The sequence below is a fragment of the Bufo gargarizans genome, chromosome 6 (genome assembly GCF_014858855.1).
Source record: "Bufo gargarizans isolate SCDJY-AF-19 chromosome 6, ASM1485885v1, whole genome shotgun sequence".
Taxonomy (NCBI): Eukaryota; Metazoa; Chordata; class Amphibia; order Anura; family Bufonidae; genus Bufo; species Bufo gargarizans.
The window spans coordinates 222751944-222764606 of NC_058085.1; the positions used below are offsets into that span (position 1 = coordinate 222751944).

General features: G+C 41.8%; 1 protein-coding gene across 2 annotated transcripts in view; it reads right to left on the reverse strand.

Moving 5' to 3' along the window:
- The window catches only part of TUBGCP2 (tubulin gamma complex associated protein 2), a 453055-nt gene that overhangs the window by 237490 nt on the left and 202902 nt on the right, over positions 1 to 12663 (reverse strand). For both annotated transcript variants that reach the window (XM_044296484.1, XM_044296483.1), the window contains exon 8: positions 3785 to 3974. In XM_044296484.1, coding sequence (XP_044152419.1) covers positions 3785 to 3974 — 190 coding nt within the window. The remainder of the gene's footprint in view (positions 1 to 3784; positions 3975 to 12663) is intronic.

Sequence of the window (12663 nt, forward strand, 5' to 3'; positions counted from 1 at the left end):
GGGGGGGGGAGGCAGATCAGAGGCTGGGGGGGGAGGCAGATCAGAGGCTGGGGGGGGAGGCAGATCAGAGGCTGGGGGGGGAGGCAGATCAGAGGCTGGGGGGGGGGCAGATCAGAGGCTGGGGGGGGGAGCCAGATCAGAGGCTGGGGGGGGGGGGGAGCCAGATCAGAGGCTGGGGGGGGGGCCAGATCAGAGGCTGGGGGCAAGCAGATCAGAGGCTGGGGGGAGGCAGATGGAGAGAGAGTGGTTAATGGAGGCTGCAAGCACCACCTTGGCATGTATAAAGTTATTGGTTTAGAGAGGGGTTAATGAAGGCACCTCCAAGGTGCTTTCATTAACCTCTTCAGACCAATAACTTTATACATGCCTAATGCCAAGGTGCTTCCATTAACCCCTCCAAACCCAATGGGCATGTATAAAGTTATTGGTTTGGAGGGGTTAATGGAAGCACCTTGGCATTAGGCATGTATAAAGTTATTAACCCCTTCAAACCAATAACTTTATACATACCTAATTACGTACGTTATTTTAAGTAGCTTTTTCTTATTAGATTACTCGATGAATCGAGAAATATAATCGATAGAATACTCGATTACAAAAATATTCGTTTACTGCAGCCCTACTCATCACTATCATCTCCGAGCAACCATGCGTGAAAATCGTACCGCATCTGAACTTGCTTGCGGATGCTTGTGATTTTCACGCAGACCCATTTATTTCTATAGGGCCTGCGTTGTGTGAAAAAGCGTGAAAAACATTGCTCATATACACAGCCCCATTGAAATGAATGGGTCAGAATTAAGTGCGGGTGCAATGCGTTCACGTTACGCATTGCACTCGTGCGGAATTCTCGCCTGTGTGAAAGGGTTCTTACTTTTAGCCGGGCCCTTGCTGCATCCGCCAGCATCGCTGTGTGTGGTGATGCCGGCGGATTAACCCTTTCACATGCTGCAATCAGCGCCGACTGTGGCAAGTGCAGGGTTTGCAGAGGGAGGGGGCTCCCTCTGACTCCATCGGCCCTCCGCGCTGCGGTGACAGGGGGCCAATGGTTGCCATGGCTATGGCCAGCTACCAAGGCCCAGGAGATCGAGCCTGCAGGCTGGGTCTCCTAGGCAACTGTCAGCGTCTCACTGTATTGCTGCTGTATTGTACTGAATTGCTCTATTGTACTGAATTGAAACAGGAAACAAAAAAGCTGAAAAGGTGAAGTCCCACCGCCGTGTCCGTAATGACGTGCTCTATAAAAATGTCACAATCTACCACCTCAGGTGAACGCCGTAATAAAATATTAAAGAAAAAACGCTAAAAATGTAATTTTTTGTAACCTTACATCACTAAAAATGTAATACCAAGCGATCAAAAAGACACATGTACCCCAAAATAGTACCAATCAAAGCGTCATCTATTCCTGCAAAAAAAAAAAAAAAAAGACATAAGACAATACCCCAAAAGATAAAAAAAAAATATGGCTTTCAGAAAATGGAGACACTAAACATGGATTTTATTTGTCTTCAAAATGCTTTTATATAGTGTAAAACTGTAATAAATGTAAAAAAAAAAAAAAAAGCAGCCATATTAGGTATTATCGCGTCATTAACAACCTGCGCTCTAAATAAAAATATTTAATGAATTACCCCCTAAGGTGAACAGTATAAAATATATATATATATTATATATATATTGAAATAAAAAGCCTTTTTTTTTTCACCTTTCTTTACAAAAAGTGCAATACCAAGTGTAACGAGCCCCTGCTCGCTCTATTCTGCTCTCACGGCACTCCCTAATGTGACCACAATATCTGCTGGTTCCGCCGTTGATGATCCGGCCTCAAACGACCGCTCGTGTCGTTTTAATTCTCACAGAACTAACACCTCTTTCAATTGGCAAATTGTAAAACCCCTCTGATTGGCTATGCAAATGAGGTAAGCAGGGATTAGTTCAAGAGCTTGGCTGGGAGGCAGATGGGTGTGGCCATTGTCAGAGATTCAAACCATGACACCAAGTGATCAAAAAGTCTTATGCAACCGAAAAGAGTACCAAACCGTAAACTCTTCCTGCAAAAAATTAGCCCCTACATAAGACAATCGCACACAAAAAAAAAGCTTTCAGAAAATGGTGAGAAATGCTTTTATTGTATAAAACTGAAATTAAAATTTAAAACTAGACATATTAGGTATTGCTTTGCCGTAATGACCTGCTCTATAAAAATATCACACAAAACACTGTGCCAAAATAGCTATTTTTTGGTCACCTTGCCCCCAAAATAAGGGTCATAATGAATGATTAAAAAATCATATGTACTCAAAAATGATGCCAATTAAAATGACAGCTTTTCCTGCAAAAAAGAGCCCTTACACAAGACGATCGGCAGAAAAATAAAAGGAATATAGCTTTCAGAAAATGAAAGCACAAAAAAGATTATTTTTGTTTTAAAAATGCTTTATTATGTAAATTAGAAAAATAAAAAAAAAATACACATATTTAGTATTGTTGCGTCCGTGTATCAACCTACAACAACCAATTATCTAACCTGTCAGGAGAAAAAAAAACTGTGCCACAACATAAGCATAATATTGAGGAATCAAAAATCATATGTACCCCAAAATAGTACCAATAAAACTGTCACCTCATCCCGTAGTTTACAAAATGAGGTCACATTTTGGGAGTTTCTACTCTAGGGGTGCATAAGGGGGTCTTCAAATGTGACATGGCAATATAAAATTATCCCAGCGATATCTGTCCTGCAAAATCCATATGGTTCTCCTTTCCCTCTGCGCCCATACAACAGTTTACCAACACATGTGGGGTGCTTATGTAAACTGCAGAATCAGGGTAATAAATATTGAGTTTTCTTTGGCTGTTAACCGCTGCTGTGTTACAGGGAAAAATAGATTAAAATGAAAAAAATCTTGTGGAACACCTATAGGGTTAACAAAGTTAGCAAAATCTAAAATGGGGTCATTTATGGGTAGTTTCTGTTATGTAAGAACCACAATGTGATTTCATAACTGAACTGGTCCTTAAAAAAATAAATAAATAAATATGACATTTACAAAACGATGCCAATATGAAGTAGACATCTGGGAAATGTACAGTAACAACTATTTAATGAGGTATCAAAAGCAGAGATTCAAATGTCAAAAATTGCGAATTTTTCCAAATTTTCTTTAAATTTGGGATATTTTGTTAATAAACAGAGGTGTATCATATTGATTCAAATTTAGCAGTCATGAAGTACAATATGCGACTAGAAAACAATCTCAGAATCGCTTATATAAGAAAAAGCGTTTCAGAGTTATTACCACATAAAGTGAAACATGTCAGATTTGCAAAATGTGGCTTGGTCCTTATGGTGAAAACTGGCTTAGTCTCGAAGGGGTTAATAATCCTTGGAATGATTGTATTCCGGATTCCAGTTTTTGTCTTAAAGGGGTTGTCTGGGCTTTTTAATATTGGTGACCTATCCTCAGGATAGGTCATCAATGTCAGATCAGCGGGGGTCTGACACCCGGCACTGCCACCGATCAGCTGCATAAGGAGATGGTGCGCGCATTGCGCATATGCCTACAAGTCTACAATTTGGATTTAATTCCAATGGTGGATCATTTTGTTTGGATATGCCACATGTGACCCACACTATAAACCCATGTAAACATATACAAATAAGATCTAATTAGAAAAAGGACAGCTGAAAATCTAAACTTACACAAAATCCTTTAATTTAACACAAGAAATATAAAATTAGAACTACAGTTTTATGGTATTTTTGGTAACAAATATGTACCTGTATGGATCGTTGATTATTCCCCTGTATATCCACTTTTCCAAGATCTCAAAGTATGGTGTACTAGCTGCCTTTGTCAAATAAAGGCATAACTCCTGTGCCTGGGTATCTCCAGTGTAACCAAATGTTCGATCATGCAGCAGACTAAGTGTCGCTCCACCCAGACACGCACCTTTATCTAATGAAGTGGCTGGAAAAAATATATAAATACATGTACAAAATTACTGCTTTGGATGGGTCTATTCCTATAGTCAGACAGCACTTAACGGACTACAGCATCTACATCTACAGTGCCTGGCTAACATGGTAAAATATATTTTTTCTGTGACACAAACATTATTGCAGAAGTGGACTGACCATAGACCCTACAGGTAAATTTCTCAATTGGCTGATGCCCAGGTGCTGCCCGAGCCCTCCTCGTGGAGGCCAGCCAGGTACTTGACAATCTGATGGACCTTTGGTGACGTCACAGTCATCACATGATCCATCACATGATCTTTTACCATGGTGATGGATAATGTGATGACTGTGACGTCACCAAAGGTCCTTGTTGCTACACAAAGCTAAGATGAAGACAGAAGGAGATGCCGGCTACGCGAGCAAGTGGATTAAGGAGAGTTAAAATATATATTTTTTATTTATTTTTAACCCCTCCAGCGCTATTTTACTATGCATTCTGTATTCAGAATGCTATTTTTTTTCCCTTATAACCATGTTATAAGGGAAAATAATACAACCTACAGAATACCGATCCCAAACCTGAACTTCAATTTTCTCACGCGAGTGCAAAACGCATGACAAGATCTTTACATTCCTCAGTAGGAGGGAGGGAGCGAATGTTTTCAGGGCTTTCCAAACCGCAATCAACTCTCTTTTGTTGGAAGAGGCTTCTTGTAGAATGAGACTCCACTGGCCCTGGGCTAGTTTCCCTTCCATGTGGGCTCCCCATCCTTGTTGGCTGGCGTCTGTGGTAATAAATATCTGGTTTGATGGTCTCCAGGGCACTCCTTTCGAAAGGTTTCTCCAGTCTAACCACCAAATCAAGGATGTCTTTACTGGCTGTGGGATCCTCACCTTCCTGTTTAAGGATGTCTGCTTTTTGTCCCAGGTTCTTAAGAGGAAAAATTAAAGGATCCTTAAATGAAACTGTGCCTATTTTACTGAAGGGATAGTGGATGTCATTAGACCCAGGATGATCATTATCTCTCTGAAAGAGACCAAGTTCTGTTTCTGAAATTTCCTCACAGTCGTGATCAGGAAGTCTTGTTGGGTAATAGTACATAGTAACATTTTCGTACAGGAACAGTGGTGTAGTAACATGTGGGCAATGTGGTATAGCGCCTATGACAATATTAAAAATATTAGTACTTCATGGTCCCCCGGGATGCACAGGATTGTGGGACGTAGGATAAGGGATTCCCCAGAGTATTGAGAGGGGCTGTGCTATCCCTCATACTTCCTCCAAGTGGAACGCATGGGTAGATGGATGGGGGAGGGGCTGCACGATCCCTCGTGCTTCCTCCAAGTGGAACGCATGTTACTAGGCGGAATGTAAGGGTAGGTGGCGGGGCTTGCTCTGACCTACGTGTGCGCATCTCTGTATCAGGGAGAGCCAGTAGGTCAAGGGTGGTGTGCAAGGCATCGCATGTGAAGTCATGTGATCAGGTGGGTTTAGTTAAATGACCAGGATGATGCTTTCAGATAAAGTACGTGAAACAAATGGTTAAAAGGGCTAATAAGGGGCAGGTGTATATAATGATGATATCGATAAGAAATGGGTAGTAGCTAATAATAGGTAGTGGGCATATTTAGGAATAAACATGGCATAAGACATGCAGCACAAAATGAAGGATAATAATAAATGATACAAAATGAAAAATGAAAATACAATTAAAAAGGTAAAAAGTGAACATAAATAGTAAAATAAATTAAAAATAGAACTGGACAATAGATAATTTAAAATAAATATATATTTTGTTTTTAACTCGCCATGCCCCTCATTGAATACCTTGGAGTGTCTTCTGTCCAAAATGGGGTCACATGTGGGGTATTTATACTGCCCTGGCATTTTAGAGGCCCGAAAGCGTGAGAAGAAGTCTGGGATCCAAATGTCTAAAAATGCCCTCCTAAAAGGAATTTGGGCCGCTTTGCGCATCTAGGCTGCAAAAAAGTGACACACATGTGGTATCGCCGTACTCAGGAGAAGTTGGGGAATGTGTTTTGGGGTGTCATTTTACATATACCCATGCTGGGTGAGATAAATATCCTGGTCAAATGCCAACTTTGTATAAAAAAAATGGGAAAAGTTTTTTATATGGGGGGAAAAAAAGGGAACATTCCAAAGAGCACCTTTAGGATTTCACAGGTCATTTTTTACACATTTTGATTTCAAACTACTTACCACACATTAGGGCCCCTAGAATGCCAGGGCAGTATAACTACCCCATAAGTGACCCCTTTTTGGAAAGAAGACACCCCATGGTATTCCGTGAGGGTCATGGTGAGTTCCTAGAATTTTTTATTTTTTGTCACAAGTTAGCGAAAAATTATGATTTTTATTTTTTTTCTTACAAAGTCTCATATTCCACTAACTTGTGACAAAAAATAAAAAATTCTAGGAACTCTCCATGCAATTTAGGGGCCCTAATGTGTGCGAAGTAGTTTGAAATTAAAATCTGTAAAAAATGGCTGGTGAAATCCGAAAGGTGCTCTTTGGAATGTGGGCCCCTTTGCCCACCTAGGCTGCAAAAAAGTGTCACACATCTGGTATCACCGTACTCAGGAGAAGTTGGGCAATGTGGTTTGGGGTGTCATTTTACATATACCCATGCTGGGTGAGATAAATATCTTGGTCAAATGCCAACTTTGTATAAAAAAAAGAAAATGGGGAAAGTTGTCTTTTACCAAGATATTTCTCTCACCGAGCATGGGTATATGTAAAATGACAACCCAAAACACATTCCCCAACTTCTCCTGAGTACGGCAATACCAGATGGATGCCGTTTTGTTTTTTTGCAAAATTTTACAACTGAAAGTGAAAAATTTCATTTTTTTGCAAAAAAATCGTTAAATTTCGATTAATAACAAAAAAAGTAAAAATGTCAGCAGCAATGAAATACCACCAAATGAAAGCTCTATTAGTGAGAAGGAAAGGAGGCAAAATTTATTTGGGTGGTAAGTTGCATGACGGTGATAAACGGTGAAAGTAGTGTAGTGCAGAAGTGTAAAAAGTGGCCTGGTCAGTGTTTCAGCTAGGGGGGTTGAAGTGGTTAATGGGTTTTCTGAGGGTTTTTTTTGTCCCCCCCCCCCCCCCATAGTTAATATCCCGTTTTGTTGCTAGGATTCTTTTTTGGGAATCTTTGACTATTTTTTTCGGGTAGCCTTTTTCATAAAATCTTTTCTCTAAAGTTTCCAATTGTTCAGTTAGTATTTCCCTGTCCGAGCAATTTCTCTGCAGTTTACGCATTTGGCCCCATACAGCCAAATGCGTAGACTGCAGAGAAATTGTTCAGACAAGGAAATACTGACTGAAGCACCTGCCCCTTCTTAGCCCTTTTAACAACCATTTGTTACATGTACTTCACCTGAAAGCATCATCCAGGTCATTTCACTAGCACCACCCGACCACATGACTTCACATGCGATGCCTTGCACACCACCCTTGACCTACTGGCTCCCCCTGATACGGAGCCAGTAGGTCAAGGGTGGTGTGCAAGGCATCGCATGTGAAGTCATGTGGTACGGAAGTATGAGGGATCGCACAGCCCCTCTCAATACTCTGGGGAATCCCTTATCCTACGTCCCACAATCCTGTGCATCCCGGGGGACCATGAAGTACTAATATTTTTAATATTGTCATAGGGGCTATACCACATTGCCCACATGTTACTACACCACTGTTCCTGTACGAAAATGTTACTATGTACTATTGCCCCTATATGAAAAGTCAATTTCCGTCCCGTGGAACGCAGAATGCGTTACACAAACCCAAAGTGACGTCATAACACTTCCAGTCGCGGTCAATAGGGCGCCAAATTCACAATTGGCCAGGTAATTAGCTTGCGCGTGTATACAGTACAGACCAAAAGTTTGGACACACCTTCTTATTCAAAGAGTTCTTTATTTTCATGACTATGAAAATTGTAGATTCACACTAAAGGCATCAAAACTATGAATTAACACATGTGGAATTATATAAATAACAAAAAAAAGAGTGAAACAACTGAAAATATGTCCTATTCTAGGTTCTTCAAAGTAGCCACCTTTTGCTTTGATGACTGCTTTGCACACTCTTGGCATTCTCTTGATGAGCTTCAAGAGGTAGTCACCTGAAATGGTTTTCACTTCACAGGTGTGCCCTGTCAGGTTTAATAAGAGGGATTTCTTGCCTTATAAATGTGGTTGGGACCATCAGTTGCGTTGTGGAGAAGTCAGGTGGACACAGTCCTACTGAATAGACATTATACACCTCTTGTTTCCATGATTACAGACCACCCTGCAATAAAGCAGTGGTGGCCGTGCTTGCACACTATAGGAAAAAGCGTCAGCCTCTCTGCTGGCACACATAGGCTAGTGCTTTTTCCTATAGTGTGAAAGCTCAACCACCACTGCTTGATGGCAGGGTGGTCTGTAATCCTAGAAACGAGCAGTGTATAATGTGATAGAAAACTGAATCCAGCCAGCAAAGGAAGCAATATGGGTAATATTATAATAAGTGGCTTGTATCAACTTTCTCTGCATTATAAATGCCACTTAATGAAGTGAGACAACCCCTTTAGCTCTACATAATAGATGCTATTTTCTGAAGTGACAACCCCATTACCAAAAACTACAGACCGTAGTAGAAAAAAATATGGCCCTCAAACATCTCTGTAGACACAACTATAAACAAATGTTATGGGGGTCAGAATATTGCAATGAAGTTAAATGAAATAACAATTTCTAATCACCCACCTTTCCCAAAAATCAAAATACTTAATAAAAAAAAAACATTGCTGCCTGTAAAAACACACATACTATAAAAATATAAAAAGGATAGCGTAACAATATAATAGCGTAAAAAATAAAAATTGCCGTGTTGCTGTTTTTTTTATCACTAAAGAAACATTTTAAAAAAAGGGATCAAAAAGTCACACATATGGTATTAACAACTACAACTACAAATCATCCCGCAAATGAGCCCTCACACATAAAAAAAAAAAGTTATGGAGTGTCAGAATATACGGGTGAAAAGATAAAGAAAAGAAATGGTATACATTTGTAGTATTGTCGTAATTGTACTGACCTGGAGAATGAAAGTCAGTTTTACTGGAGAGTGAACGCAGTAAAAACAAAACTGATAAAACTGTGGTGGTATTGCTCTTTTTTTTTTTTCTAATTCCACCCCATTTGGAATTTTCTAGCTTCCCACTATATGCAATGCAATATTTAAAGGTGCCATTACAAAGTACAATTTGTTTAGCAAAAAACAAGTCCTCATATGAATATGTGAATTGAAAAATAAAGTTATGGCTCCGGGAAGGCAGGGAGTGAAAAACGAAAATGCAAAAACAGACAATCATTGCATCAGGAAGGGGTTAATGTGCAAAAATTCGCAGACATATTCCAAAATCTTGTAGAAAGCTATTTTAGCTGCAAAGAGGGAACCAACTCCATATGAATGCCTATAGATTTAATATGGGATGCCATAAAAGCTCCTATAGGTATAAGGATTTGGTGTTACAATACTTTTGTCCATATAGTGGATCTACACATTCACAATACATTCACATACAGTTTGTGAACTATACTATCCAATTGTTTAAAGAAGTTGTCTTACTTCAGCAAATGGCATTTATCATGTAGACAAAGCTAATACAAGGCACTTACTAATTTATTGTGATTATCCATATTGCCTCCTTTACTAGCTTTATTAATTTTCCCATAGCATAGCATAGCACTCCTAGTATCCAGGGGTCATGCCCACCACTGCAGCTAAGACACGAGGCCAGAATGCATGCCTATGTGCGCTCCCATGGTCCTGGCCACCTGCTGCTGGATTGCAGGTTGCTCGTAATCCCTGGATACAGGCAGTGTATAATGCGATAAAAAAATGAATCAAGCCAGCGAAGGAGGCAATATGGACAATCACAATACATTAGTAAGTGCCTTGTATTAACTTTCTCTACATAATAAATGCCATTTGCTTAACGTATCGCGTTCCGGAGGCGGTCGATTCATTCCTCCTGGACGCATCCGTGCGTCATCTCGTATTGCGGGCCGGCAAAAGTTAGAGGACTATTTCGTCACCAGCCTGCCAGCCAATGATCATCGCTGGCAGGCCGGCGATTTTCAAAAAACCCAATCAAAAAGCAGTTAACACATTATATTTATAAATATAATGTGTTAAATGGCTTCTGTGCTTCTCTGCTGGTCCTTTTCGTCGGTTGGTCCCAGCAGAGGAGCACAGATCACTGTAAGTACACATACACCACACACTTAGCCCCAGATCACCCCCCCCATCACCCCAATTAACCCCTTGATTACCCCTGTCAATCACTAGTGAAAGGGAAAAAAGTGATCAGTGTAAACTGTCACTTATTATTTTTTTTTTCACTAGTATTGACTGTTAGGTTTTAGGATAGTTTAGGCCCCTTTGTTAGGTAGTTAGCACCCAGCCTACCGCACCGCAGTCACTGAATCGCTGATTAGCGTATCGCTAATCAGCATTGGTACTTTTATAGTATCTGTAAGTGATCAGAACTGATCATAGTCAGATCTATAATAGTATTAGTGTCACCTTAGCTCGCCCTCCACCCAAAATGCAGTGTTTGCCTAATCAGGCCTGATCGGTCGACCTTCACCCATGCCCTCCCTGTCGCAGTGACAATTTTTTTATTTTTTTTATCATTGCACAATCACTTTACAAGCGCTGCGATTGATATTTTCTTATCAATCGCAGCGGCTTCCGGTACTTTGCTAGCCTACCATTTGTAAGACAGGCTTGCATTTTTTCATGGGTGGTCTCAGGGAATACCCCCTAAATTTAGTTGACCACATGGCAAATAAGGGGTATTCTTCTGAAGAGGCCTACAGGCTTCTGACCCAGTCGGATGAGGAATGGGAACCCTCATCTGACGAATCCAGCAGGTCAGAATATGAACCTGTAGAAAGCAGTGGAAGTCTGACCCAAAGTTCGGACGAGGAGGTTGAGATCCCTAATACAACCAGGCGTACCCGGCCCCGTGTTGCTAGACCACAGGTTACGCAGGAGCCGCTTCAAGGGCAGCAGAGTGGGGCTGGCGCTGTCGGATTACGTGGTGAGGCATACACCAGCAGCGCAGCCCATCCTAGACCTAGTACCAGCACTGCAATACAACATAATGAAGTGGCAAGCACTAGAAGGGCAGTTGAAGCTGGTACGGTGGCACATGCAGTACTTCCCCTGTCGCAGCCACCGCACAGACAGGCCCGTAGAGCCCCTAGAGTCCCTGAGGTGCTGGCAAACCCTGATTGGCAGCCCCCAACTTCAGCCGCACCAGTAGATCCCCCTTTCACCGCCCAGTCTGGAGTTCAGGTTGAGACAGCTCAGATCGGATCGGCACTTGGGGTTTTTGAGCTGTTCTTGACTGCGGAGCTCTTGGACTTAGTCGTGGTATGCCACTCAATTTATAGCCGCCAAACCGGGAAGCTTTTATGCCCAGTCTTAAAACTTTTCTGGGCCTTCTCCTCAACATAGGCCTAACAAAAAAGCATGAATTGCGGTCATATTGGTCCACGAACCCAATTCATCACATGCCCATGTTCTCTGCTGCCATGTCCAGGACACGATTTGAGACCATCATGCGTTTCCTGCAATTTAGTGACAACAGCACCTCTTGTACCAGAGGCCACCCAGCTTTTGACCGGCTCCACAAAGTTTGGCTCCTCATAGACCACTTTAACACCAAATTTGCAGATTTGTATACTCCTGAGCAAAACATCTGCATAGACGAGTCCCTTAAACATTTTACCGGGCGCCTTGGCTTTAAACAATACATCCCAAGCAAGCGCGCCCGGTATGGGGTCAAATTGTATAAGCCCTGTGAAAGGGCCACAGGCTATACACACAAATTTTGTGTCTATGAGGGTAAAGATCAGACCCTGGAGCCGGTCGGTTGCCCTGACTACCTGGGGAGCAGTGGGAAGACAGTCTGGGACTTGGTGTCACTCTTATTTGGCAAGGGGCACCATCTTTATGTGGACAATTTCTACACAAAGCATTTCTACTCTTCAGGCATTTGTTTTTAGAACAGATTGGCTGCTGTGGCACCGCGCGACCTAGTCGCCGGTGCTTCCCCCAACGGCTCGTTACCACCCATCTTGCAAGGGGGGAGAGGGCTGCCTTGTGTAACGAAGAACCGTTCGCGGTGAAATGGAGAGACAAGCGTGACGTTTACATGCTCTCCTCCATTCACGCAGACACGACAATACAAATTGAACGAGCAACCAGTGTCATTGAAAAGCACCTCTCAGTCCATGACTATAATTTGCTCATGGGAGGGGTAGACTTCAATGACCAGATGTTGGCTCCTTATTTAGTGCCCCGCCGCAGTAGATGCTGGTATAAGAAGGTGTCTGTAAATTTAATTCAATTGGCTCTGTATAATAGTTTTGTTCTCTACAGTAAGGCTGGGATAACAGGATCCTTCCTCAAATTTCAGGAAGAGATCATCGAGAACCTCCTGTATCCAGTATGCTTTTTTACTTGGGTAGTCTCAGGGAATACCCCCTAAATTTAGTTGACCAAATGGCATACAAGGGGTATTCTTCTGAAGAGGCCTACAGGCTTCTGACCCAGTCGGATGAGGAATGGGAACCCTCATCTAACGAATCTGGCGGGTCAGAATATGAACCTGTAA